The 24,903-nt window shown below is 42.7% G+C and overlaps 1 protein-coding gene and 1 long non-coding RNA gene across 23 annotated transcripts in view; one reads left to right on the plus strand and one right to left on the minus strand.

Annotated features, from left to right (window-relative positions):
- CDHR1 (cadherin related family member 1) overlaps nt 1-24,903 on the plus strand; it is a 73,064-nt gene that overhangs the window by 15,490 nt on the left and 32,671 nt on the right. For 2 of the 22 annotated variants that reach the window (XM_086899864.1, XM_086899845.1), the window contains exons 1-6: nt 6,236-6,482; nt 7,853-7,910; nt 21,529-21,674; nt 22,499-22,549; nt 23,349-23,438; nt 23,932-24,018. In XM_086899864.1, coding sequence (XP_086755990.1) covers nt 7,892-7,910; nt 21,529-21,674; nt 22,499-22,549; nt 23,349-23,438; nt 23,932-24,018 — 393 coding nt within the window. In that variant the 5' untranslated portion in view covers nt 6,236-6,482; nt 7,853-7,891. Of the gene's footprint in view, nt 1-3,374; nt 5,817-6,235; nt 6,483-7,852; nt 7,911-10,683; nt 10,982-12,322; nt 12,548-13,319; nt 13,416-16,975; nt 17,937-20,429; nt 20,562-21,528; nt 21,675-22,498; nt 22,550-23,038; nt 23,259-23,348; nt 23,439-23,931; nt 24,019-24,903 lie in introns of those variants that run through there. The other 20 variants (XM_086899860.1, XM_086899851.1, XM_086899855.1 and 17 more) reach the window with 20 other exon arrangements.
- Nucleotides 3,315-7,786, minus strand: LOC147651941 (uncharacterized). Its single transcript, XR_015289841.1, has 2 exons — nt 7,596-7,786; nt 3,315-7,239 (listed from the first exon to the last, which is right to left on the minus strand). It is a non-coding gene; the product is annotated as an uncharacterized LOC147651941 (long non-coding RNA).

A 24,903-nucleotide genomic window follows, 5' to 3' on the forward strand; every position in this document is an offset into this window, starting at 1 on the left:
CTCTGGATCTCTGGAGAGATCCCAGTACATAATTTAATGCACTCAAGTATTTTTACTCACTAAGTTTCCCAGACTGGCCTCAATCCCTGCCTGGGCAGTTAAAGATGCTACTTGTCTAAAGTCCTAGCCTTGGCTGAGCAGACTACAGCAAGAACCTCCAAATTTCAACATGGATTGTGACTGCTGCCCAAATGCTTTGTTGCTTCATATAGAAGAATCAGAATATTGTGTGTCCACTTGAAAGTAATTCCTCAGCAGAGTTTGGCTTATATACCAGGCCACTTCCCCATGTGGAAGAACAGAGCTACCATCTGATCATGGTTTTCCTTACAGGCATCTGTTCTTCCTTTTGTTTTCCTTTCACTTCTACATGTATTTGTCTGGCATTACTGGAAGAGAAACATATTTGCTCAGTGGCTTTTCAAAATACACAAGCTGTATGCTTATGTAAAGTAGTAAATTTATCTTGTCCAAGCTGACAAATGCATTTTTTTGTATCTTGAGGTTTGTGTGCATTCGGCTGTCAAGCAAGAAAATTGCACAGCCCTTAAGTTGCAATAAAGATGTTTCTGAAATGTCCCTATGCCTGGCAGAACAGATGTTGAGTCCTGGTCTGACCCTGTCAATTAAGTGAGCCAGGTGACTTCTCACTTTGTTTACAGTTTAATACCACCAGCTAACACCAAATCAGTCTGTTTTATTTGCCACTATGACTCTGAATTTTCAGCAGCACAGGAGAAATGACCTCTACTGACAAGGGAGTGTTGGTGTAGAGGCAAGTTTGGGGATCTCTTTTCCCCTAAGTGGCTAGTAGGATAAATAAAAGTATCTATTATTTATACAAAATATCCCAAAAGATGTAATGGGGGCTCTTGATGTTGGCTTTTCAGCTCTCTAGACTGGCTCACAACTGATGCAAAGGACCAGGTATCCTCAAGGAATTCAGGATTTTGGTTCTGGAGAAGTTCTTTTTATCCAAAGTGTGGACTACAGGGGCAACTTCTTGTGATCCCATTTGCCAAGGAAAACTACATTTCTCTGTGAACAATGTCATCTCAAACAATAAACTCAGCTGAAATATAAAATCAGAAGGCTAAATATTTCCTGTGTAGATACACAGCTAACTATTGCCAAAACTGAGTAGAAGTCTCAGGGTGGGTTCAGTATTCATTGGATCAAATCTGAGGACCTCTTGCCTGACTGTTTTGTCCAAAGTTATTGCTAACTTGTTTTAGGAAAATATTGTCATATTGTGGAGGCAGGTCCACAATGTGCATGTGCACTTTTTACTGAAGTTTTTTTTCTGAGAAGAATTTATCCAAAGATTGTCTCTTTTGTCCTTCTTGTAGATTGAGAGGAAAACCCAGTTACACAGTCTTTTTTTACCTCAGATCAGCCACTAGATGTAAGTGGTTATCTTCATCATAGCTAATTGCACTTCAGGACTCATTTTTTTAATTGCTGTTGGGGAGAAAAAGAGCTCCCTAATGGCAGGAGCAAGGGTGTTGGTTCCAATCCACATATGCCTGTTGTTCCAGTAGCCTTCCGTGTTGCAAGACTGACAGCAGTCATTGGATAATCTAGCTTGCTTTTGAACACATAACTGTTCCATCGTGATTTATCTTCTGATCTTAGAGCAAGGCTATCAGCACAGAAGGAATTCCCAGGAATTACTTCTGGTTTTAGTGTCTCAGTGGTGGGATCTCTGCTAGAAAAGTTCAGTGTCTGGATGTGGATTTGTTCACGTTGTCATTCAACCTTTGTGCCAACATCTGTTTGTGTGTTTCAGATATACTGACTGTGAGTATCTTAAGTGTGAGGGATTTAATTCCACATCTTCAGGCTGATGCTCCACAAGGGAGCTAAGGACAGATTTCCTATAGGATAAGCACCTTACACTCACAATGCCATCTGGTCAGGCTCTGAACACGTTATCAGAGAAATCAGGTCACTGTGTGCCTGTGAGCAATCCTCAAATGAACGTGACTGGTCTGGCTTCTGCATCCTCACAGCCACAACAGCCTCAGTTCTCCCAAGAAGCTCTTGCACCAGGCCCAGTTCCTGACAGACACTCAGGCTGCATCTGGGACTTTCCTTTAAGAGCCAACTGCTCCCAGCCACTCATACAGCTCAGGCACTCTGGGCTGATGATTTACACCTGCTGGTGCTCACCCTGACTCAGGGCTGGCAGCTTTATCGCAGTCTGGCAATAAAGCTAGGTCACCAGCTTGACCAAAACCACCATCACCAAGGGTCCACCGCAGCTACCAGTGAAGTAAAAGGAGCGGGTACAACTGTGGTTGCCCAAAAAGCAATTCAGTAGAGGAGCCAGCAAAAACAGAAGCCATACACAGTAGCCCCAGGGGGTAAAACTCTGTGCTGGGTGACCAACAGAAGACCAATGTTAAAGGGAACAGAACAAAGAACCTATGAGCAACAATGTAGCCATGTACAGAAAAGCAACTAACTAATCATTAACACATAACCTTATCTAGATGCAATGATGTAACCCATATTACCATAACTAAACCCATAATCCCGTGCTTCTCACCATAACATGTCTAGATGTTCTCCTTCAGAGCACCCCACTTCTCAAGACCTGAAGTTGATGCCTTCTGCATGGTCAGCCACAGCCAACTCACTGTCAGTCCCTGCCTGACCAGCTCCCACATCGGTCTAGGAGGCATTGGGGCCCAAGCATTCAAAGGTTCCACCACAAAAAAATTCCTGTTTGCTGACTGCCCACCAGGCACCTGTACAATCACTGAACTCCATTGCTGTGCACTCCATTTGTGATGTGTGGTGCAGTCACAGCAGTGGATGCATCCTGGCTAAAGGAACTCTGAGTGCAAAAGCCAAACAGCAGCAGGGTTTCTCTCAAGCACCTGGCAATCAAGGTGCTGCTTAGGGCTGTGAAGAAAAGGCTTTTCTGCTGGGTTTTGTCATGTTGTTTGGCCTTCAGCACTGATGCCAACTTCAGGGGGCAAAAAGACATATTCCACCAGGCAAGCTTTGGTGCTTGCCTGGTCTCTGAAAATCAAATCTCTGTAGCATGTGCTTCAAATTGTCTCCCAAAACTGAAGTGCACTATATTTGCTAGGTGGGTCCTCCACACAAAACTTCCTGTTTGCTTTGTCCCAGAACCCTGTGTCCCAGTCAGTGCTACTTGTGTGGCCTGTTCACCAAGCAATGCAAAAACCTATTTGCATCACAGATTTCTCCCCAAGGGATCAATATGCCTGTATAGGAAGATGTTTTCATTAGAGAAAAAAAAAGAAAAAAAAAAAGAAAAAAAGTGTGAAGAAGTCCATCTGTTTATGAATGCAATCAGAGAAACAGTAAGGTGATTCAAAACAAGATTCTGTATGAGCTGAGATAATGCAGCAGTGTCTTCAAGTCCTTCTTTAAAGTGTTCAAGTCCTTCTTTAAAGTGTTCTTTTTGACTCAGTGGCTTTCCAGTTGTTAACTTCCATTACTTGGAAAACAATAAATGATGGCAACCGTCATTGAGTTCTTATCTTGACATTATTTGAATGTACCAAGGTTAAACAATTCAGCATTTTCCTTCTACTTAGTTAAATATACCCCAATACTGCTGCTTTATTCTGTACACATCTTCAGGAGTGTGGCTGATGAAAAGAGAGAAAGCACTGTGTATGTCTTGACTTTAACCTTGTAAGCTTCACCTTTGATAGTCTTTGAAAGGAACTCCTCTTAAACTTCCATTTAAGTCAAGACTCAGCACTTTTTAAAACAGATCCTTGAGTCTGAGCAGTAAAGTCAACTCGCTCTTCATAATTTTATTATAAAATGTGCTTTGCACTTTTTCCTCTCTTTTGAACAGAACTTTATATTTCCTTCCTCAACACTCTTTCCATGCTTTCTTTTGTTCCTAAACATGTCAACTCTTTCTCCTTGTCAGTTCTCACTGAGTAGAAAATTAATATTTTGCCTCTTGGCATGATGGTCCTCCATCTTTGTCTGTGTGGGATCTCAAAGAAATTCTGCTGTTTGAATTTCCTCAAGTGCTGAACTGTATTAATTTGTGTCCATGAATTTCTGTCCATGAGACTGACTGGAGCGTATATTATCAAAAAAAATATGCTGTAAAGTAGTGCTGCATTGCCTTTTTTGTTTTCAGACATTAATTTTGTACCAAGGACCCTTACAGGATTTGAACATCTCTGTTTCAAGGCCCTATACAATCATCTTAAAGTCACAGTATAAGAAAGGATTTTTTCTGTCATTTAATTTGTATTTCAGCATTCACTGCAATAACTTTGGACAGTGTGATCTTAGTTAGCAGTCACGAAATTGTTTTCTCAGATATTTTATTCATTCCTCAAGTTAACATCTATTGTTGTGATTCTTGCTATGTAGTTCCCTTTATTTATCTTATTGATAGATTGTTAAAAAAAAAAAAGCCAAGTAAGTACAACATTTTGAGACAAAGTCCTAGAAAGTGTGGGAGGAGATGGTGAGAGCACAGTGCTCATAGGTAGAGCTGTAGGAATGAAGAGACAATTTTTGGGCTCTCACCAGGTTGAGCTACTTGATTTGAGACCATCGTACACACACTGATTGTAGAAATCCCTCCAGGCAAAGAGTAGATAGTTGATGGAAAATGTAAGTGGGAACAGATCAATAGTCCCATGTGTTTTGGAGATAAATTACTTGAAAGCTGAGTATTTAATATTCTTGTAATAGAAAATCTGTTGACCCATACCTTGTTTTCTAGGCTAAGGACAAGCACTGCTTTGGAACAAGGCTGCCTGGATACTCAGGTTTCCTCTGGACACGGCAATCCAAGAGAAAGGCTGGGGTATGCCCTGGCCAGTTGGATCTCCATACCCTAACAATGTCAGGGTATTTTACCTGAGTAAAATCCAGGGGCTGCATCAGCCCCTGTGGCCAAAGTGCAGGTGTGGTGCAGAGCTGATCTCTAGCGAGGGCCTTGGTTCACCTGTAGTCTTTGCATTCATGCCATTCCTGTACTGAGCAGCTGAATTTGGTCAGACATGGCCATGAAAGGAGCATGTTTCATTTTCATCCACCCCCTGGTTCAAGATGTCATGTTACAGTCTTGTAAGCAGGACATCCACACAAGGATGTCCATGGCATGCACACCCGCCGGAGATTTATGGGGAGAACACAAGTGTTTCTTTGCTCTGCCTAAACAAGTCTTCCTATTTTTCTCAGCCACACTGAGTAAACTATAAAATCTTGATTTATTCATTATTCACACCCCAACTCTGAGTTATATGTATAATTTTTACAGGCAAAACAATGAACAATACTAGTTCCTTCATAAATAACTTGGACTGCCTGTCTGCTGCTAAATGGCATCCTTCACACAGATCTGTGTCATGCTCCACAACACCACATCCATCACAAATCATGCTGCTGGAGTGAATGTAGGCTATCTAAATATACCTGGATATTCTAGGGACTATTTGTTCATTTTGTATCCCTGTCAAAAGAAAACGAGGAGAGTGATTCGTATCTCCAAAGAAGAAAAGTTACTGAATTGTAAATAGATTTTGCAGTGGTCTTTAAAAGCCTCTAAGCTACAAAAATGGATAGGAGGAACTTTAATTACTTAGCAGCTGCAGAAAATGTTCCCCTTTCCTCAGTTACCTGCAGCACCTTTTTTGCAAATGCTATAAAACATTTTTTGGCAGATTAAAACCAGGAGAAGCTGTATCTGAGATGAAGTTGCTTCTTTTTCCCAGGAACTCCCCAAACCTCTGCTGCCACCCACAGTGAATGACAATAACTCATGATAAATCATGCAGGCAAATGTTCTGAGATTTTTAGTGAGTAGACTAGCATTTATTTTTTTTCTTATGGGATGAAAGCATCATCTCTTTACCTACGTGGAAAAAATGCCCACCACATTTTGTTGGGAAAGCATTTTGTTGACTGTTTTAAAGCCACTGTAGAAATGCTAAATCTGGTAGATATTTGGTGTCTGCTTTTCCTCTGTTTTTCTGAAATTATAATTTCTTAATTCCTTTGGAGATAAGAACATCATAGCTGAGTTTCTGTTCTTGTTATCCAAAATAGGGGGAGTCCAAAGGGGCTCAGGTTGATATAATGCTTGTAGTCACCTCCGCAAATCTTGGTTTTCCTTTCCATGAATGGGGAATGTTTCCCTTCTTCTGCTCTGTGGGCATAACTTCCTTCCTGAATCAGTTGATTTACAAAGTCTTTTTTATGCTGTGTGTTTTATCAGACTGAATTTTTTCTGCTGAGGGTGCTGAAATACCAGCACTGGCTGCCCTGAGAAGCTGTGGATGCCCTGTCCCTGGAAATATTCAGGAGCAACCTGATCTAGTTGAAGATGTCCTTGCTCATTGCAGGGGCTTGGACTAGATGAGTTTTAAAGATCCCTTCCAACACAAACCATTCCATGATACTACCCAGGTTTCAGCATTCTCCTGCACACTGCTGAGGTTTAGTGGAGCTGCAATATGGAAAAGGTGTGTAGACAGCTGAGTTACAACTCATGTTGTTCTTTAAATGCCTTAAACCAAACAGTACAGTGTCACTTTCAGCCTGGAATTACTGAGAGAGGTTTATAAATTCAACCAAGATCACTAATGATCACTATCTTTTGATTACTTTTATGTGAATTTAATAATCTTAGGGTGATTATATATAGACTGTCTGTGCTAGATATAAAAACTGAACTTAGACCCCCATGTGTGAGAAAGGTACCAATGAGCTCATTTTCCTTTTAGTATGTTAAATTCATTCAATTAATAGCAAGAGCGTAACGGTGAGAGGAAGAAAGAGGTGTTCATTTGTTTGCATTTTAATCTGTCATGACTACCAAAAATTCCATGTCATTTTAAAAAATTTGCATATCCTAAGTGATGGGAGTAGGCTGTGTAGAGATGCATAAACTCTCATTTAGGAGGTGTCATATTTGTTCTGGCAGCTGGGAGGATCAGAGCTTGGTGATAATGGCCAAGGACCCAAGCACACGTCTCTAATTAGATTTAACCACCAAAAAGTAGGACTGATTCTCTTCTGTAGTTCCTACTGAGCAATGTTTGACCTATTGCAAGTCTGGTTTATTCCCATAGCTGGTAATTCAAAATATAGAGATGAGCATTGAAGGTTTCTGAGGGACTTCAGTCTTCTCTCTCCTGCCAACAAACTGGCCCAGGTTCTTGCAGATTCCCCAGTTCCTATAGTTTCTCCCAGCAATCAGACAGAAGGTATGGTGCTGTGCTAGGAAAATGTAAAATTTGGGTCATGTAAAATCCTTCACCACCAAACCCAGCCATCTGAAATGTCATCAACAGCTGCTTTCTGGATTTCCTGCATCATCTGTATTCTGTATTAATGGAAATTGGTGGAGTGATCATATGTCCCAGTACAAGTCATCTGTCAGTCCTTTACAGGGAGATTTTACGGAAGGGGAATGATGTAGTTTGGGCAGGCAAGGGTGTCTGGTTTGGTTTGTGGTTGGAGCTGTGGATTTAACTGTCTCAGCTCTGGTGAAACAAGAGTGCTCTGACCCCTCCCTGGTACCAGCCAGGCAGCAAACACCCAGGCAATAAGTGTGATCATTTCATTTACCTTACCTCAGCATGTCCTGCTGCTCTTAAGGTGTTTGGAGATCAGCTGAGACAATTCTTGCTCACACCATGCTGTGGGACTTGCTACAGAACTGACCCTTCGGTGTGCAAGGGACAGCCCAGCTGGGGCCAGGGTTGTTAGGGTGTGATGGTTTATGTCAGGCCCCTTCCTTTGTTTTCAAGCTCCCAATCACTTTCAAAGATGTAAGAATAGGGAGGGTTTTGAGAAAATTTGACTGAGGCTCCACTTGTCTCCTTTGCAGAATTGCATTAGGAATTCTGAGTGAACTCTGCTGTTCCTAATGCCTCCAGGTATCAATGGTAAGTCCCACAGCCCCTTTTAACATGTGATTTACAAAGAGAAGGCCACAGTGTGATTTGGTGTCTTTCTGCACGTGCTGAGGTTTATGTAAAGTGTGCAATACTTTTTATGTTGAATTTTTTTACACACACAAATGTGCACACAAAAAATGCTGAATACTCCCCTCCAGGGTAATACCTAATGTCATATACAGCCCAAATTCAAGAACAAGCATATAAAAAAAAGTAGCTTGAACTGTTGTTACATGAGTGTGAACTTTATTATTTATCAATACTTTTCCAGAGCCTAGAAAAGAAGAAAATGGAAACTAAATCTGAAGACAGTATGAAGTTATTAAAAAGCAAAGCAGGACAGTGGAAAAATAATATCTGCTATTTATTTCATTATATTTTTCTCATGATTTTTAAACTGCAAATGCATGTAAGCATCCAAAACCTGATCGAGATGCAGCTCATGCAGACCTCCCATTTATGTGCCAAGCAGGCATTCCCCAGGTGGGCAGCTCTAATGTGAGCACCCTGAGGTTGAAGGGCCACCCACCATGTGGAGAGGGCAATTTCTCTCCGTGCCCTCTGCTCAGCCTGCCAGCACGGGTGGCAGCAGGTGCCAGCTGGCATTCCAGTGGCACAGCAGGGCACTCCCTCCCTCCCAACCTCAGCTGTGAACAGCCCTGCCAGTGCCCCCACCCCCAGCTCCTGGTGGCACTGCTGTGCTCCTGGGGAAGTTTAGGTGCCATTTCATGTGGGCATCTGTCCCCCTGAAAACTCAGCTTCTGAGCTTGCTGACATAGTTTTCTAACTACTTTCCCAGGACAGTAACTATAAACATAGATATGTGTACATTCTTTCTGTTACATGTCTTGTGCTGGGCATCTCTCATGGCCAGTGCAGTGAGAAAGTGTTATCCTGACCATCCAATCCCTGGCCGTGGTCAGAAACCTATAAATCCTGGGAGGAAAAATAAATTTTCTCTTCCTTTTACCACACCTCGAGCTGTGTCCGTGTGACCTATTCATCTTCAGCGGCAACAGGCATCTCCTGCCAGTTCTAGTCTGGCCATCATTTTAGGCTGTGCTTTGGGGCTGGGCTCAAGAGCATCTGTCTTTGTGGGACCCACAATTCCCCCATACAGGATTGTGTAAACAGAAAAGGCCCAGCTCTCAGCAGTGGTGAAAAGCCCCTTTCTTGTCATCCATATTTGATTAAGGAGGACTAGTCTTAGGCTTAAAGTTTAGGGCTAAAAAAATGAACATGGTGGGGCCCAGGATTTTTCAAGATTCTCAAAGAGATGAGGGATAACAGGGCAGGAGCTGGCCTTGTGTGTGGCTGGTTTTGTGTCTGTTCTCTGTGCCCAGCAATGATCTAGTTTCATGTTGGGAAGTAGCTTTGTCTTGGGGGAAGAAAAGCCTCCATGGCTCAGGGCATCCCAGGATGCTTCTCAATGCACAATCCAGCAGCTTTACAACCATGCTGCACTGGCCCCAATATGCCCCAGCTGTGGTCAGAGGTGGGGAAGTCTGAAAAATATTCATTGCATTATTGTAGCGTCATTCAACATTTAAACTTCTGGTGTATAAGAACTGAGGTTGTCTAACAAGTTCCTGTAGATATTGCTAGTGAGTGACCTGAACTGTTGTTCTGAAGATATTGAATCTTTTCTGGATGTTTTTCATACTGAATAGTAAACAAAACCCTGGGCAACCAGCTGGTCCAGATCAGGTGGGTATATTCGAGATCAGATGGGTATATTTCATTCTTCTTTTATGTTTCTTGCTACTCAATATGCTAAAAATGTATGAAATAGAAAGTTTCTTCAACATAGAGAGAGGGATCCTTCCATTCCCAAAAATTTTGGAACAGAAAGTACTGCTTTCCTGAAACCCCCTCCTGCCCCTTTTCTTCCAAAGGAGAAAATTCAGCAAAATAAGCCTGGATCCATGAGCTGTATTGGTTTTAATCAAAGTATATTTCCTGACAGAGAAAGCTACTCTGTCAAATGTTGCTATGTTAGGTATGGATCTGACTGTGCATAGACACATATTAGCTAGATTTTCAAACTGTAAGGGGATTAAGAGCTCGAACTCATTGAGATTCAGGAGGGAAGCATTTTGCTTCCTTGGAGATGCAGGCCCTAGAGATTCAGATCCCCAGGGAATGCAACCAGGGGAACAGACAGCTATTAACTTTGACAAGAGCTCTCCATCACTTGTTCTAGGAAAATACTCTGTAGGAAAAAAGCGTGTTGTTAGTTCTGGGTTGAGGAGGCAGATGAGAAGACATTTAGGTGCTATTTATGGAGTTTTTTGGAGTACCATGCAGGTCTATTTTTGTGATTTTATCAGTAGTTTAATACTATTTTTGACAGAGGTGGGATGATTAAATCTGTAACAGGGTCTAAATTTGTATCCATCTTCTATATGTGTATCTGCTGCCACATAGTTTTCAGCTTTGGATCCCCATACGATGAATTTAAATGTACTAAAAATACGTTTGTTTTTCATAGTTGCCTGCTGCTGGTTTCCTTGAGCTTTACAGGCCCCTGCTGCAGTCACAGATCGTTCAACATGGAGCTTTTGTAAATAGTGCTTTACAAATATAATCATGCAGAGTCAGAACAAAGGTCTGATCCCATAGGAGATGGTCAGGAAGAGATCAAGATGTCAAAGGACCTTCTCCTGGTTTAACTTCTGAGCTTCTGGCAGGTGATAATGTAGTGCTGTTCTGAAGCAGGGTTTGCATCTGTGTCATCACATTTGTTAGTCATAGTGAGCCCAGTGTTCATTAATTTGTCTGATCCATCTGCAGCCCTCTTTAGTCTTTTGCTCTCTGTACCATTCTCTGACAAATTCCATTATGGGTAGCGAGTTTTGTTAATAATGGCCCAAGAGTTTTGCCTTTCTCTTTCTGAGAGCCTTACAGTTGATTTGTTCTGCAGGCAGAGATGTCCTGCCAGCAGCACTGTAGATCCCAGGGGATCTGCAGCGCCCACAAGCCCTGTCCACAGCATGGGAGCAGCACGGTGTCTGCGGCAAAGGCCCCCTCCAGCATTTGTTCCCCCTGCAAAGGTCAGGGTAAGGTACACTATGAATGTGTGTGGGATCTAACTGCCAGCTCCTTCTGCAGGAAAAATATATTGGAGCTGCCCAGCCTGTCCCTCTCCTCCAAGAGTGATGGAAGCTCTTCCTGGGGAGCTGCCCATCCTCAGCTCTGCTCCCCGCAGGCCAGGGCTGGGAGGGGAGACTCTGTCCGTGGGGTTGTGTCTAGGCAACAATGACCTGCTCCCTTCTGAAACTCTAGCAAACAGTGATGAAACATGTGGCTGACTGAGGGAGCCAAAGACCTTCATTATTGCTCTGTGTGAAGCTCTGCACCTGCTTTCAGTGTTTCCACTGCATGTGCCCCCCTCACCTTGTGCCACTGCAGCAAGGGTCACTGCCAGGCAGCACCTGCAGATCCTGCCACTCTTTAAAGCACCGTGATGGGGAACTCTTTGACTGATTCATTTCTTAGACATTTCTTTCACTCTGACAATTAAATAACCCAGAAAACTCCATTCACACATCCTTAAAGGGCAAGTGCTTTGCTGCAGGTCAGGTTTAAACAGCTCAGCCCCAATGTAAACATCTCGGTGCTTGGCAGCCAGGTGCTGCAGAATCGCAGTCACAGAATCGTCTGAGCTGGAAGGGACCACGAGGGTCATTGAGTCACCTGCTGTCACTGATGGAGCTCCTTTCAAGCAGGTTTATCTGTGAACATCCTCAGTGTGGCTGATTTTTAACCATACAGGATATTGGAATATATATTTTAGTTAGTGAAAACACCTTCTATATGTCAAAACAAGCAATTTTTAAAAGGCACGCTGTTAACTTTTTTGACGTGTTGATGGTTAAACACACTTCTTAGTATGTTGGAAATTTCCTTCTGAAAGTAAAAGATGCTTTCAGCAATTCATGCAGTTTAAGAGTTAAATTATCAGGCCAACTCAAAAAGAACATTTTGACTTCTGCACTTTTAATATGCAATGTTGTGTATTCTTTTGTTATCATAAGTGCTTTCTTTAAAATGGTAACAATCATTTCTACTGTTTTTGCTAATATTAGATTTTCTTCTTTTGTAATTTCTCAAGATTACCAGAGCTAAAATTAAAATAAACTTCTTTTAGCTCTTAAAAACAGACAACTGGCTTAGAGAATAAAATACAGAGCTCAGAAAGAAAACAAATTTCTACTTTACCTTCTCCCTGACTTGGACAGCACAAATACAGCACCAACAGAAAAACATAAGCGTTACACTGAGTCCTCCAAATCTTGTCTCAGAAATGAGTCCCACAGCTCCCTGCAAAGCAATTGGTCTAATTAGGTGGTAGGAAGGAGCTTCTTTAAATTCCTCAGAAATTAAGACGTGTCATCCGCTTAACATCTTAGCATCTGTTACTGCCTCTTCCACATTTCTCTGCTACCTCAGTCTGAAGAACACTTTCCTGGACTTTTCAGAGAGATTAAAAAAAAATAAAAAAATAAAACCAAAAAACCAAAACCCTTATAATACAGAAGAAGTTGGCTCTTTCTTCAGTGGGATGAAGCATGTAAGGCATTTCACCCCCTCCTTATTTCTCAGTTTGGTGCATGTTTGCCTGGGTGAGTACAATAATCACTTTGCTAAGTAAAAATATAGGAGAATACAAGCATAACCTTAAATCCTGTAGTTATCCTTACTGATGTGATCATGTTGTTCTGAAATATTTTCCTTGACTACTGGTCCTTGTGCAAATGTTACTCTCTGTGTTTATATACTTGCAGTTTTGTTTCAAATGGGCTATTTTTAATCTCTAACAGTCAGTCAGTAGAATGACAACTAATTTGTTGTTTTTTGTTTTGTTCTTTTTTAACTTTGCTGTTGTCTGGCAGCAAGTAAGTATTTAATTATGGCTAATTGCTCATGTAGTAGGCATAATTTTAGGGCAGGATGTGCTTAGAGACCCAGTAAGAATACTGGGTAAGGTACCAAGGCAATGGAGAAAGTTTCAGGCTTGTATGTGTAGAGTAGAGGAGAGATGTTCCATCATTGCAAGCTGAAGAAGTTAATTTTTCATTGAAACTGTCTGGAACTGGTTGAGATTTTTCAGGGAGATCCTGCTATTTGTTTTGTTTCTGTTGGTTTGGAGGGTTTTTTAATATACTCTCTATTTCCTGCTGTGCAAATTCTGGCACAGTGGCATATAGAAGTAATTTTATTAAAAGTATCTATACAGATACAGTTCTGAAAGTCCATTGCAGCAACTGGGTGTATTATGCACTCCTGGTATTCCCAAAACAGCTCCTGTTTACTGAGAGTCAGGTAACAGAGCCAGCCAAATAACTGTCACCTACAAAATGCTTTTCTTTGGCTTCTGTTTTGTTTTAATTACAGTTCAGGCAAATTATGCCCCCTATTTCTTTGATAATGGAGCCAGAAGCACAAATGGGAACATGGCACTTCTCAGCCTTTCGGAGGACACGCCTGTTGGTCAGTATTAAAATTTCTATGTTTAAACTGTGAAACTGAAGTTGCTTGCTCTTATGATTAACATATATATATTCTTGTAGGTTGTTGTTATATGCTGTGATCTTACATGTTTTTCTCTCAAGCTTTTAACTGGCCTCAATTTAAAATGACATGTTTGAATTGTAGCTGCAATTTAAAATGTGAATTCTAGCTCCCTCTTATTAGTTCTACCAATCTATTCACAGCTTCAGAGCACAGACCTTTGGGGTCAGAAATAAATTCGTGGTGAGAGGCTTCTTACCAATTCTGTAAATGCTTATAAGAAGAAAGCATAATTTCTAGTAATTTTATCAGCCTTGATAAAAGCAAGCTGTACATTGAAAAGGAAGGGACATGATTTTTTTCTAAGCACATTTTTAATTTTTTCATACAAATAGTAGGAATTTTTTTCTACTTGCAGTGAAAATTACTTTGTCTAAATAACTGATATTTTTTAAAAAGATTTAGGTTTTTATTATGGAAAATTCAAAAACTGATACAGTTTTCATATTTCAGCACTCTGAGGCAGGTTTATTTATGCTTCTTTTAACTGTAGTTGCACTAAGAAAAGTTAAATAAGAACAAAAGATGATTTATAATCAATATTTTCTCTGGGGGAAAAATAATCTCCTAACACCTGAACAATTACATAAAAAATATATTAAGTGATGAACGTCACCTTTAGTTCAAACTTTGCACTGAGATTTTATTTAGGATTTTCTTCTGTTCATCCGTATCTTTCACAGGCTAAACCAGAAAAATATTTGGGTACCAAAGCACCCCTTTACCTGTGCCTCATGCAGAGAGCTATGGCTGCACAGGGGGTGCACCCAAACACCCCCTCCCAGGGCTTTGGCAGCTGGGGAAGGGCAGGATGAGGGAGGGATCAGAGGGCACAGCCTGCTCTCAAAGTCTGACATTGCCACCCACGCCTTCTTAAACCAGACCAAGGTCACTCTCTGCGCTGGGGAGCAGCTGCTGGGTTTGCTCAAAGTCTCCATTTCTGACCCAGTGGTGTTAATGTCATCCAGGACACACACTGGGCCTGCTAGAGGGTGGGCAGGGGGGTATTTGGAAGCAGCAAATTCTCCTTTATCTGCTCAGCTTTAGAAGAGGAGGGGGAGAAGGCAGCACATTGTGTAGAAGTGACACATCCTGACGATGAACTTAAAAGGAGCTTGCTTATGATGCAGCAGGAATTTGCTATAAGCTTGGGCAAGCTTAAGCTGAAACCTCAGCTTGAAGGCCAGCAGTAATGTAGTAATGTAGTGGCACTTGCAAAAGCCAGAGGCAGACTGAGGAGCTGCTATTTTTGCTGTACTTCTGCCTGGATTCTCATGGAAACCACACTTAGTTCAGCCTTGGCAATGCCTACGGTTCTGCTGATTGCTGGAGTTAGATTAGCCAGTGGAATCACTTGTCCAAGTGTAGATAAGGCTTGTAATGCCAGACAGCCACAAAATGGGACCCCAACTCAGTTTGTTTGGGGTGGTGCTTGCCAGCTCCACCGCTGAAACCTCAGGCAGTACGGTTCACTTGCCATCCCACTCCCACTCCCTGGTGTGGTGCCAGCCTGCAGACATTTACAGAGCACCAGCCTCTCCCTGCCACCACTGGGAGCCTCCAGGCACCTACCTGGGGATGAGGAGCTAAGGATGGCACAGAGCCACAACATGGGCAAAAATGTCCCCCCTGTCAGGACTGCAGCGCCACATGGTCTCTCAGATGACAGCACTCCCTGCTGCAGTGAAGTACAGCAGTAATTTCCACTGCATCTGATCTGGTGCTCCAGCTGCCAGGAAAAGGACAGTGTGCCTCCACAGCAAAGCAGCAGTGGGAGGAATCAGAGTCCTTGTGTTAGTGCTCTCCTAATTAGCCTGGGTAAGAATAATGAGATGTATGTGATGGGCTTCTGTATGTGCTTTTGTAGCATTAGCAACCAGACTAGGGACATACAGGTCTCTGGAGAGTTTGTGCTTTGCTTGCAGCAGTGATAAAGCTCAGGCTGCTCTGTCTTGAGAGCTGCTGTGCCTCCTGCCTACTAGTTTCATCCAGAATGTGCTTACAGGTGTTTAAATTGGATGGCTTGTACTTCTAATTTGATGTATAAATGTGCTTTAAAAGACAAGAGAGAAACAGCTTCTCTCTGAAAGCTCCAAAGCCCCTGTAGAAACCCTTGGGAAGGAGAGATAAGACCTTACTTCTGAGAAGAACAAATGTGCTTGCTTTGTCACACAGCTTCCAGTGCTTCTTTGGGCTAATTCCCAGAATACCTTAACAAACAGCAGTAAGTACTGCAAGGTCCTCTCTTCTGAAAGCACTTCCAGAAGTTCCATTGGAACATGGTTGGTTGGGATTTGCTTAACACAGGCTGCTGCTGCCCCTGTCAGCACAGCCACTCCTCAGGGAGGCTTTGGCAGAGACAATCACAGAGAAGGGCACAAACAGCACTGACACTTCAGTGCTGCAGTGCTGGGTGTGCTTTCAGCCTTGTACAGGGCAAGAGGACCAGAATTCACATCAGACCACAGCCACATCTTAGTGCCAGAGCTCAGTGCTAAATGGCTACCAGGCTGGCCCTTTCTGTGGCACTGCAGAGGAGACTATTGTTCTTCATCACTAGCTCTGATCTCCAGAAGCAGGAGAAGGAATCTGGTCTGCCATGTCCATGTGCAGTCCCAAGCATCCACACTCCTGCAGTCGTCTCTCAGGTTGAGCAGGATGATCAGTGACAAAAAAGGGGAAAAAAACTTCAGAATCTTTGATTCTGGATGGCTTCAGGTTTATGTGCTGCAAAAATGGGCAGGCTGGTATTAGTTCTTCCCTGTGCTTACATAAAGTTTGGAGTCATGGGCAGGATGCTTTTCTTGGCTGTAGCTGGTGTCTGATCTGTGCAATGCCACAGACAGCAGCTTTAATAAACCTCCAGGAATTTTAGTCTTTGGCCCTGCTGAGATTGCAAGTGGTTGGCAAGTAGTATGTGTTAGTTATATTCCCAGACATCTGTAGGCAAGGGACACGCAACATTTGGGAACACTGAAAGGACGTGGTGGATTCTCTGTGTGGCTGTAGAAAGAGAAATTGCAGTTCTGCAGCAGTGTGAACACACCAAATTCATTATCATTCTCATATCATCCTTAACTTGACCTTCTTTTCCCTTGTCCAGTTTTACTTATTTACAGATAGTTGTAACTTGTGTATCAAGTTATCATAAAACCAGACAGTACCATTTCTGCATGAATACTTTAAAGTACCTGCAAATTCCCAGATCCTATTTATTGTTGCAGGACATGAGACCCCTCAGGGTAAGAGGGGCCAGAACAGCAGCCCCTTTCAGTGTCAGAATTAAGAAGAGTGGGAGAAGACATAAAATGAAATAGCAATTGGTGCTTGTGGTTTGGCAGGGCAGGTGGGTAATTAGCTCTTTGCATGTGTACGTACAAAATGTGCATGTGCTCCTAATCAAGGTCTTAAGGCAGGAGTGGGATGCTATTTCAGGTTGTTTGTTTCATCTTACCTCATAATCCCTGTAAGCCTCATAGTGGGGACAGAGTGGGGCTGGGAACAGCTGCGGAGCAGGGGATTGAAGTATACTCAGAAGGCCTAAGTTCATTACTCTCTCAAAGCCCAAACATCATCAGTGCTCTGTAGATCTCTGCATGATCTCCTTGCATTCCCCTTTATGTTTATTCCCTTGCCCCCAAGAAGGCACTCCTCCCATTAAAACCCAGTTTGCAGTGGCAGTTCTTTGATCAAAGCTACAGCTGCCAGCCACCCACCGCTGAGTGACTGATCCCATCAGATCCCTTCATCCTTCAAGCCTGACCTGTTCCTACCCACTCCAGGTCTCCTGTCTTCCCATCATTCACAGCTGACTGTGGAGAGCCTTCTTGTCCCCTGTGGTATTTAGTATTCTTTCCTTGTTTCTGTCACCCTGGTCCACCTCTAGGAAAGCTAGGAGCTACCAGGACAGAAGTGTTAAACACAGCCTGTCTTCTGCACCCCTGCAGCAGTGCCAGCAGTGCACAGAGAAAACCTCCTGCAAAGCTGAGCACTGCGCAGAGATGCTCTGAGGACTCACAGGTGTTGCAGCCTTCAATTTTGTTTTGATTCTTCTGACAGAAACTGCAGACACATCAGCACTCAGATGGATTCTCCCTGGAGCTGGTAGCTCTGGGTGCCACAGGGACATATCACTGCTGTCCATGGGGTGATGGTCTGGTCCCCATGCTGAGCCCGTGCTGCCATGTCCCATCTCTCCATGTCAGGCACTGGCAGCTGCAGGCCATGTTTCAGCTGCTGCTGCAGCAGCCATGCCTTTTGAGCTGCTGATGCTGCCATGTCTGCCTTGCCAGCCAGCTGCTGCACCAGGGTGCAGGGAGGGAGCAGGAGTCACCGGGCATGGTCCAGAAAGAGCAGTCTGTGAATGGGAAAGGAGCCAACTTTGGGGTAGTCATGGTGTGTGTCATGACCTCCAGGAGCCTGAGCTCCCCTGTGCTTGGGGTGAGTTTGGTGTGAAAGCAGCAGTCTATAGCTTCATGTCAACTGTCCATCTCCTTTTCTGCTGGGGGAACGGGCCCTTCCTTGGCTGAGACATGTGGAGAGCAGGCACGTGGCCCCGGGCAAGGTGGTATTTGCTGTGACATTAGGAACAGAGGTGTCTTGTGCTGGGAGCACAGCCATGCATCCCTCTCAGCATCTTGTTAACAGATGTCAGCTGTGGTGACAACGACAGTGGCAGGACTGAGCATGAATCCAAAATGTGCTTGACTTGTTTAACTCACAGGGAAGGGATCTGATTGCTGGGTGTTGCACAGCAGAGAGGGAGAGCGTGTCTTCAATGAGAGAGCAAAACCAGCCCCAGAGCTCAGGAGAGAGACTGTGATTAAATTTGAGTCAAAAGTGAAGTAAAATAGAGCAATGGCATCATGAGACAGCCCAAGTGGCAGAGCACAGAGCAAATTACTTTTAAGATGGACTAGAGAAACAGAGTGGAAAAGCCTGGCATGGCTCCTGGGAGGAAGCCACAGCAGGGAGCAGCAAGTATATCCCCAGGACTCCCCTGTCCCAGCCTGCTGCATCATCCCCTGGGTACTCAGAGTATCCAGCTCTTCTAACTGTGGCATTTGCCATATCCTCAAGTAAAGACTTTTCTATTCCCATATTTTTATGACAGGGGGAGGCTGTTTATTTGGTATCCTCTGGTAAGATTTTAGCCATCTTTTTAATTTATTTCCTTTTCAGCAAGTAGAGGCAGCGCACTGAGAACATATTTTTAATTGGCATTAACACTGCATTGAGAAGTGTTCCTGGGGGTGTTAATGATATGGAGAGTACTGTGCAGTGAAATTACAATTTGTAAAAAATAAGGAATTGTAATGAGTTAGAAAAAATATTTTGATCCACAATCTAATTTAAAAGGCATGCGACTATTTTGTATTATGAAAAATGAAGCATCAGCTTTAGCTAAAAAGCGAACAGTCCAGTGTAAAGATCAATGAAGTCCATCATTACTTGCTCAGAAAGCTCAGTAATCTCAGTCTTTACCAATACCAATGTTTCTTCTCACACTTAGCAGCAAGAAAGTTCCTGTCTTCCTTATAAGAAAATTCTAAGAAATGTAGGAAAGGAAGCTGTGAGATTTAAAGAACAAGCCCAGGTTCAAATGGGTTCACAAACTTTCAGTGTGTTGCTCTCCAGCCCTGTACCTCCTGAGGAGTGGTTTGCATTTGTGTACTGCTGGTGTGGGTGTTTCAGGGCAGGCACAGCCACAGCAGAGACCTTGTGCCTGCTGGTTGCTCTCAGGCTCGGGGAGAGCCCAGATGTGGTGTTCATCCTGTTTGTCCCTGGCACAGAGAGCACTGCTGAGCAGCTGCTGCAGACATCCACACGAGCTGGAAACAGGCAGCACAGTTTGCAAGCTGCACATTGTGGCATGTGCAAGGGACAGGAAGAGGCAGGAGGAAGGGCAGAAAACAACTGAGAAGCAGAGACAACCAATGGCCAAAAAAAGACTGCAGAAAAGCACTATATTTATAGGGATATCAGGGAGATTATGACAATTGACACATTAAATCTCCAATTGGACCCAGCCATGATATTAAGACAAAGCTTTTGAAAAACAAGACTAAATGAGTCAGTGCTGGTGCTGCAATACCCTCCACAATTTTCAAATTTCTGTCTCTTACACAGACAGTTGTATCAGGAAGCAGGTGTCCTTTCAGGATACTGTTTTATATCAGTCCCAGTTAATTCCTCTCCTTTCATTTTCTTGTGTTTAGAGAGTTGTTACAGTCAGAGGTGTCTCGTCATACCATTGTCTTTCCTTAATAATTTTCAAGGATCACAGTTACAGATGTGTTGTTATTTTCCATTCTATTTTGTGGGAAAAGTAAAAGAAAAATGTGGGAAAATGTTTTGTAGTTTTGTGAACTGTTTTGCAAGTCTTGATTATTTGTTGGCTGGCTGAACCAGCTTGTAACAGGGTCTCTTGTTAGTGCTCTTGTGGGTGCATTGGTTTTTGCAATGGAACATTTTTCTGTACGAAGATGCCCAAATATTGCCCTGGTAATTATCATATGAGAGTTTGTTCCTAAGTGAGCACAGATTCCACATGGTTTGGTATAATCTCTTGCTATAACAAGAAGCCAGCCATGCTCTGGAAATATCACCACTGATGGCTGGATGCCCCACGTCCATTAAGGCCTCTGAGGAACTTCACAGTTTGCATGCCAAGGAAGAGGCAAATGAGGTCCAAAAGGTTGCCTCACAAAAGTGAGGAAACCTTCAAGAAGCTGACTTGTGTGGTGTGGGCAAAGCTCTAGAATTAAACACAAGCTTACAGATCTGGTCAGTGACCTATGCTACTGAAGAGAGGAGATGAGGAAAATTTGTCACTTTTGAGTACTGAATTAAAAGCCTGCCAAGCTCAGGACCAGAGTAGTTCAAAATTGAGAGTCTTGGTGTTCTTCCTTAACTTTATTCTAACTTTCTTAGCAGGGATCCCTGGGTTGCATGCTGAGCAAAACTCACTAGTAACCAGTGAGCCACTTGGCTACAAGTGCAGAGGGCTTTGTCAGATGTAAAGTACAGTTTCTGTGCTTAACCTCTGCAACCTGGATATCTCAGGTAACTTACCCAAGGCACAGTGGATTGGAAGGAAACAACAGCAGTGATTTGTATTTCAAGCTCAATTAACTGGTGTTTGTAAACTGCTTGAAGTTGTTTGGATTGAGGTGTTAAAGCACAGTAGAATTACAGACATGTAAGTTTAAAAAATAATGCTAATAAACACTCTCACCATGCTTTGAAAATATGAGTGTTATAACTCCCCCAGGAATTATAATTTAAAATACACAAAGTCAGTTTAGTGGAAAAACTGGCACCAGCTTCTCAGTGTTTAAAAATAGAAATAACAATCTTTCTCCAGCTTCCGAAGGAAATACATTGATGAGTTTGAAAAGTTTAATAATTGGTATGAGCATGAGTGGGTGTGTCAAGTAAAGAATTTAATGAGAGAGAGCTAATGAGTGGGAGTGAAGTAGGAAAGAAGACTTTTGCATTGATTAACTCTGAAAGTGGGAAAGTATGAAAATGTCCTTGCACCTCCCAAGATTCAGAGCTCAGATCCAGTCCTGCAGGAGCTCTCCCCTGAAGGGAGATTGCCAGATTCTCTGAATGCTAGTTTGCAATTCTTCCTACAAAGAAGAGGTCTGTGAGGGCCTTTTGGTACTGCTGAGATTGTCACCCAGTTGTACAACTGCATCACTTGTGGCTCACCTGGGCTGAGAGCTGGTGAAGAGCTTGTCACCTAGATAAACCCTTGGATATGAACAGTATTGACCTGGATACAGCTCCACAGGAAAGGGCCTCAAGTGACAGAAACCAGCACTAATGAACTCAGTTTAACCAGCTGGCTAAAAAGCTCCCACCAGGACTATTGAACTGTCTGCTTATCCCTATTTCCCAGTAAGTGGATTTGATTGACAAAACCTTCTCCTGCTGCAGGGCAGCCAAGTTCCTTAGGAACAGACCAGTGAAATACTCACTGATTGAAATAACCACAGGGAAATGCTGTTGAATACCAATTTTTCAGGAACCCATGTGTACACTCTGAATGGAACTGATCCAGAAGGAGATCCCGTGACATATGATCTGACCTATGAAGCTGGATCAAGACGTTACTTTTCTGTTGACAAGAACCTTGGAAATGTTACTTTGATCGAGGAGCTTGACAGAGAGGTAAAATAAAATGGCACCACTCCAGGTGTTTGTGGAATTTCTTTCTGTGTAATTTGATCTGAGGTTTTGAGGGACAAGGCCAGTTTATTAGCCCCTGAAGCATTTAATATACTTTGCAATTCTAAGACATTATACTTCACCCTTCATGTTGCATTCCAGCTGACTTGTGCCACTAACATTGCTGTCAGATTTTTTAGCTGCTGTCTGTCCAACTTTTTTTTCAAAAAAGAAGTATGTTCTTTATTTCTGTATTCCCCCACCGACACCCCACCCAGAGCTTAGGGGCAGCTAGAGTCATCAAATCCTCAGACCGGCGACTCTCCTGTCATTAGGAAGAAGTAAAGATTTATAAGCAATGTTTCAGGACACTTCTCTAGTATGTCACAGCCCTTTAGCCAATGTAACCGTGCTGGTTAAAGATGCCTAAAGGCAGCCTTATTCTTGGAACACATGCTTGGAACACAGGTTCAATAACCCTTCATATCTCCTCACTGAGAATCTTATGCAATATTTGGTAAACCCTTTAAAGTTCCATATAGAACTTCTAAGACAGAAGAATTTTGAACCAAATTTTAGAGAACATTTTTTGAAAAAGGAGACTGATTTTTATGAGCACTTTAAGAATCAACAGGGATTACCAGAGCAACCTGACAGTAGCTACAGAAGGTTCAAGGAGCTGGAGCGTCCAAGGGGTCTTCCTGGCCTCTGCTGGGATTGCTTTGTGGTATTATTATCTGCCTGCCTAGACAGGTTTAAATCTGCAGTCCCTTTTCCAATCAGGACAAACACCATCTCTCTAACAAAAGAATTTTCTTCATTTACAGAAGGAAGATGAGATTGAAGTTATTGTCAGTATTTCAGATGGTCTGAGTACAGTAAGTATTTAATTATGCTGTAGCTTGTCAACATGTCTGTTCTCACATACCTACTCCTATTAAATTACCTTAAAGGGACTATCTCATTTGATCAGAAAACATAATCTCATTAGTCTTACCTCCTGTTCCAAAAGCCACTGAACTCACAGTTCATCAAGTCTCACTTCATCTCCTTGCTCAGCTATTTGAGGATAATTACAGTGTAGTGTGAGCTGAAATACTGACTTAGCAGCCTCCCATGAAGTTTCACTGCCAGCACAGTCGGATTTGTGCCTAAGATCTGGAGGCTTTTTGGAGAAATGTGTGACATTATAGGAACTACTGTTGGGCACCCAAGAGCTGCCTGTCCCCACCCCCACAGTGTTTCTCCAGCATGATGTTAAGAAGATTTGCTTAGGCTAAGGTGGTGGGGGTTTTCTTGTCTGCTGCTAGATAAAGCTTTGTTCATGTCTAATCATTAAGGACTAATCTGAGGCACTGGGCATCCAGTCCTACTTCCACAGATTTTCTTGGTATTTTCAATTTATGGATGCTGTCACAGCCAGGATAGCAGTCTGGCAGCAGGAGGATGTGGGCTTCATCACTAGAGGTACCACAAAAGTGGGACCCTCTTCTTATCCAAAAGACTGGATAAATTTAGAGCTCTTCCTCATCTCCAAGAAACTGAGATTATTACAAGAAGTGTTTGGGAGGTTTCAGCATCCTACAGGTACCACTGCCCAGGAAACCTCTGTAAATAGGAAATAATGGGATTCATAAATAATGGGAGTCATAATATGCTCTTCATATTCTACTTCAGGTTTCTGAAAAAGTCAGGATCCTTGTAATGGATGCCAATGATGAGAGCCCAGAGTTCATCAATACACCTTACATAGTCGAAGTCCCAGAGGTTGGTGAAGTTCCTTTGCATACTGGAAATATACTTCTATAGGATGTAAACAGGGGCTAATACGTTTTCAATAAAATAACAAGCTGTGCAGGACAGACTTGCATACTTTTGGTTTAGGGTTTGGGTAGGTATTTAATATTCACTGCAAATTTGGGGAATAAGTCTGTAGGTATGTAAGGTATGCTATTTTTGGTGTATGTTAAGTTCCAACATGTGAGTCAGTGTGAGCTTTTAGAATTGACTACAGTGGGAATAGGATATGCCCAGTCTCAGCTAAAATGTTCTGTTATTTTTATTTCACAAAGTGTTTCTTTCTTCTTGTTTTCCAGTTTTAACCTCTTCCCTCTTTCCCTTCTGCTCTTTGGTTCCCTCAGTGCTTTTACATTCTTTCTACCATTTATCTTTTTCTGCCTACCTGCATGCTCATTTTTCATTTCTTTTAACTCACCTGGTTTTCTGCTTCTGTGTGACTGCTAACTCTTTCTGGTCACAGAACACTCCCTCCAGCAGCAGCATCTTTAAGATTGAGGCAATAGACAAAGACACGGGTTCTGGAGGAAGTATCACCTACTTCTTGCAGGTAAAGTATTGTCTGTACCTTCACAAATCATCTCTCATTTACTCAGATTTCAGAAAGCAGATTTTAAAAAGATTGTGGGGGTTGAGTGCGCTCATAATGCCTATAGGACCAATTTTGTACCATGCATGAGAAAATAATCATTGGCAGAAGGGATGTTGTGTGATTGCAAGAAGCCAAGGGTGGTCCAGCAGGCAGTAAGGGGAGCTGGAGTTGCCACTGGCACTCTGGTGCTTGCCAGCAGGACCCCTCCTGGCAGGGCTCTTACTGGCCCTTCCTTTGGAGTGACAGGGAGAAGGAGATTAACTGGTATTCTTGTATGCTTATGGGATTTCTAAAGCATGAAATAGCTTTCTTTAGGGAGCAAAACACACTGGAAACATAAATGCGCCCTTTAGTGTAGCAGGCTGGTGCATAATTGATATCTGGATCAGAGTGTGAGAGGTACTAAATCTTCTCCCTGACAAAGCAGTGACTGCCTGAAACCACCCTTTCAGTTGCTGCCCACTGGTGAAGAACTGAAAGTGCTCCAGAATTAAAGATGAACTTCTGTATGACAGGTCTTCTTTATGCCACATTTCTTTTTCATTATGTCCTTCAATTTCCTTCTTCCTACAGGCAGTTTCATCCAGGTTATCTGCAGTTTCCCTTATTCAAGAGGAAACATGAAAAAAGCAAACAAAAAAACAAAGCAGATTTGTTGCAATATTTAATTTTGGATACGAATATGGAGACAAGTTTGAAGATATTTACATAGCACTAAAGCTAATCCTGTTAAGAGCTTGGGCATACCATGAAAGAACACCTTGAGAGCCTTGTTGAAATTTAGCTTTGATTTCACAAATTATGATCCATGTGCAAGATTCAGTTTTGCACAGGGCTTTAGCT

Source organism: Cyanistes caeruleus, chromosome 8 (genome assembly GCF_971803275.1).
Source record: "Cyanistes caeruleus chromosome 8, bCyaCae1.hap1.1, whole genome shotgun sequence".
Classification (NCBI taxonomy): domain Eukaryota; kingdom Metazoa; phylum Chordata; class Aves; order Passeriformes; family Paridae; genus Cyanistes; species Cyanistes caeruleus.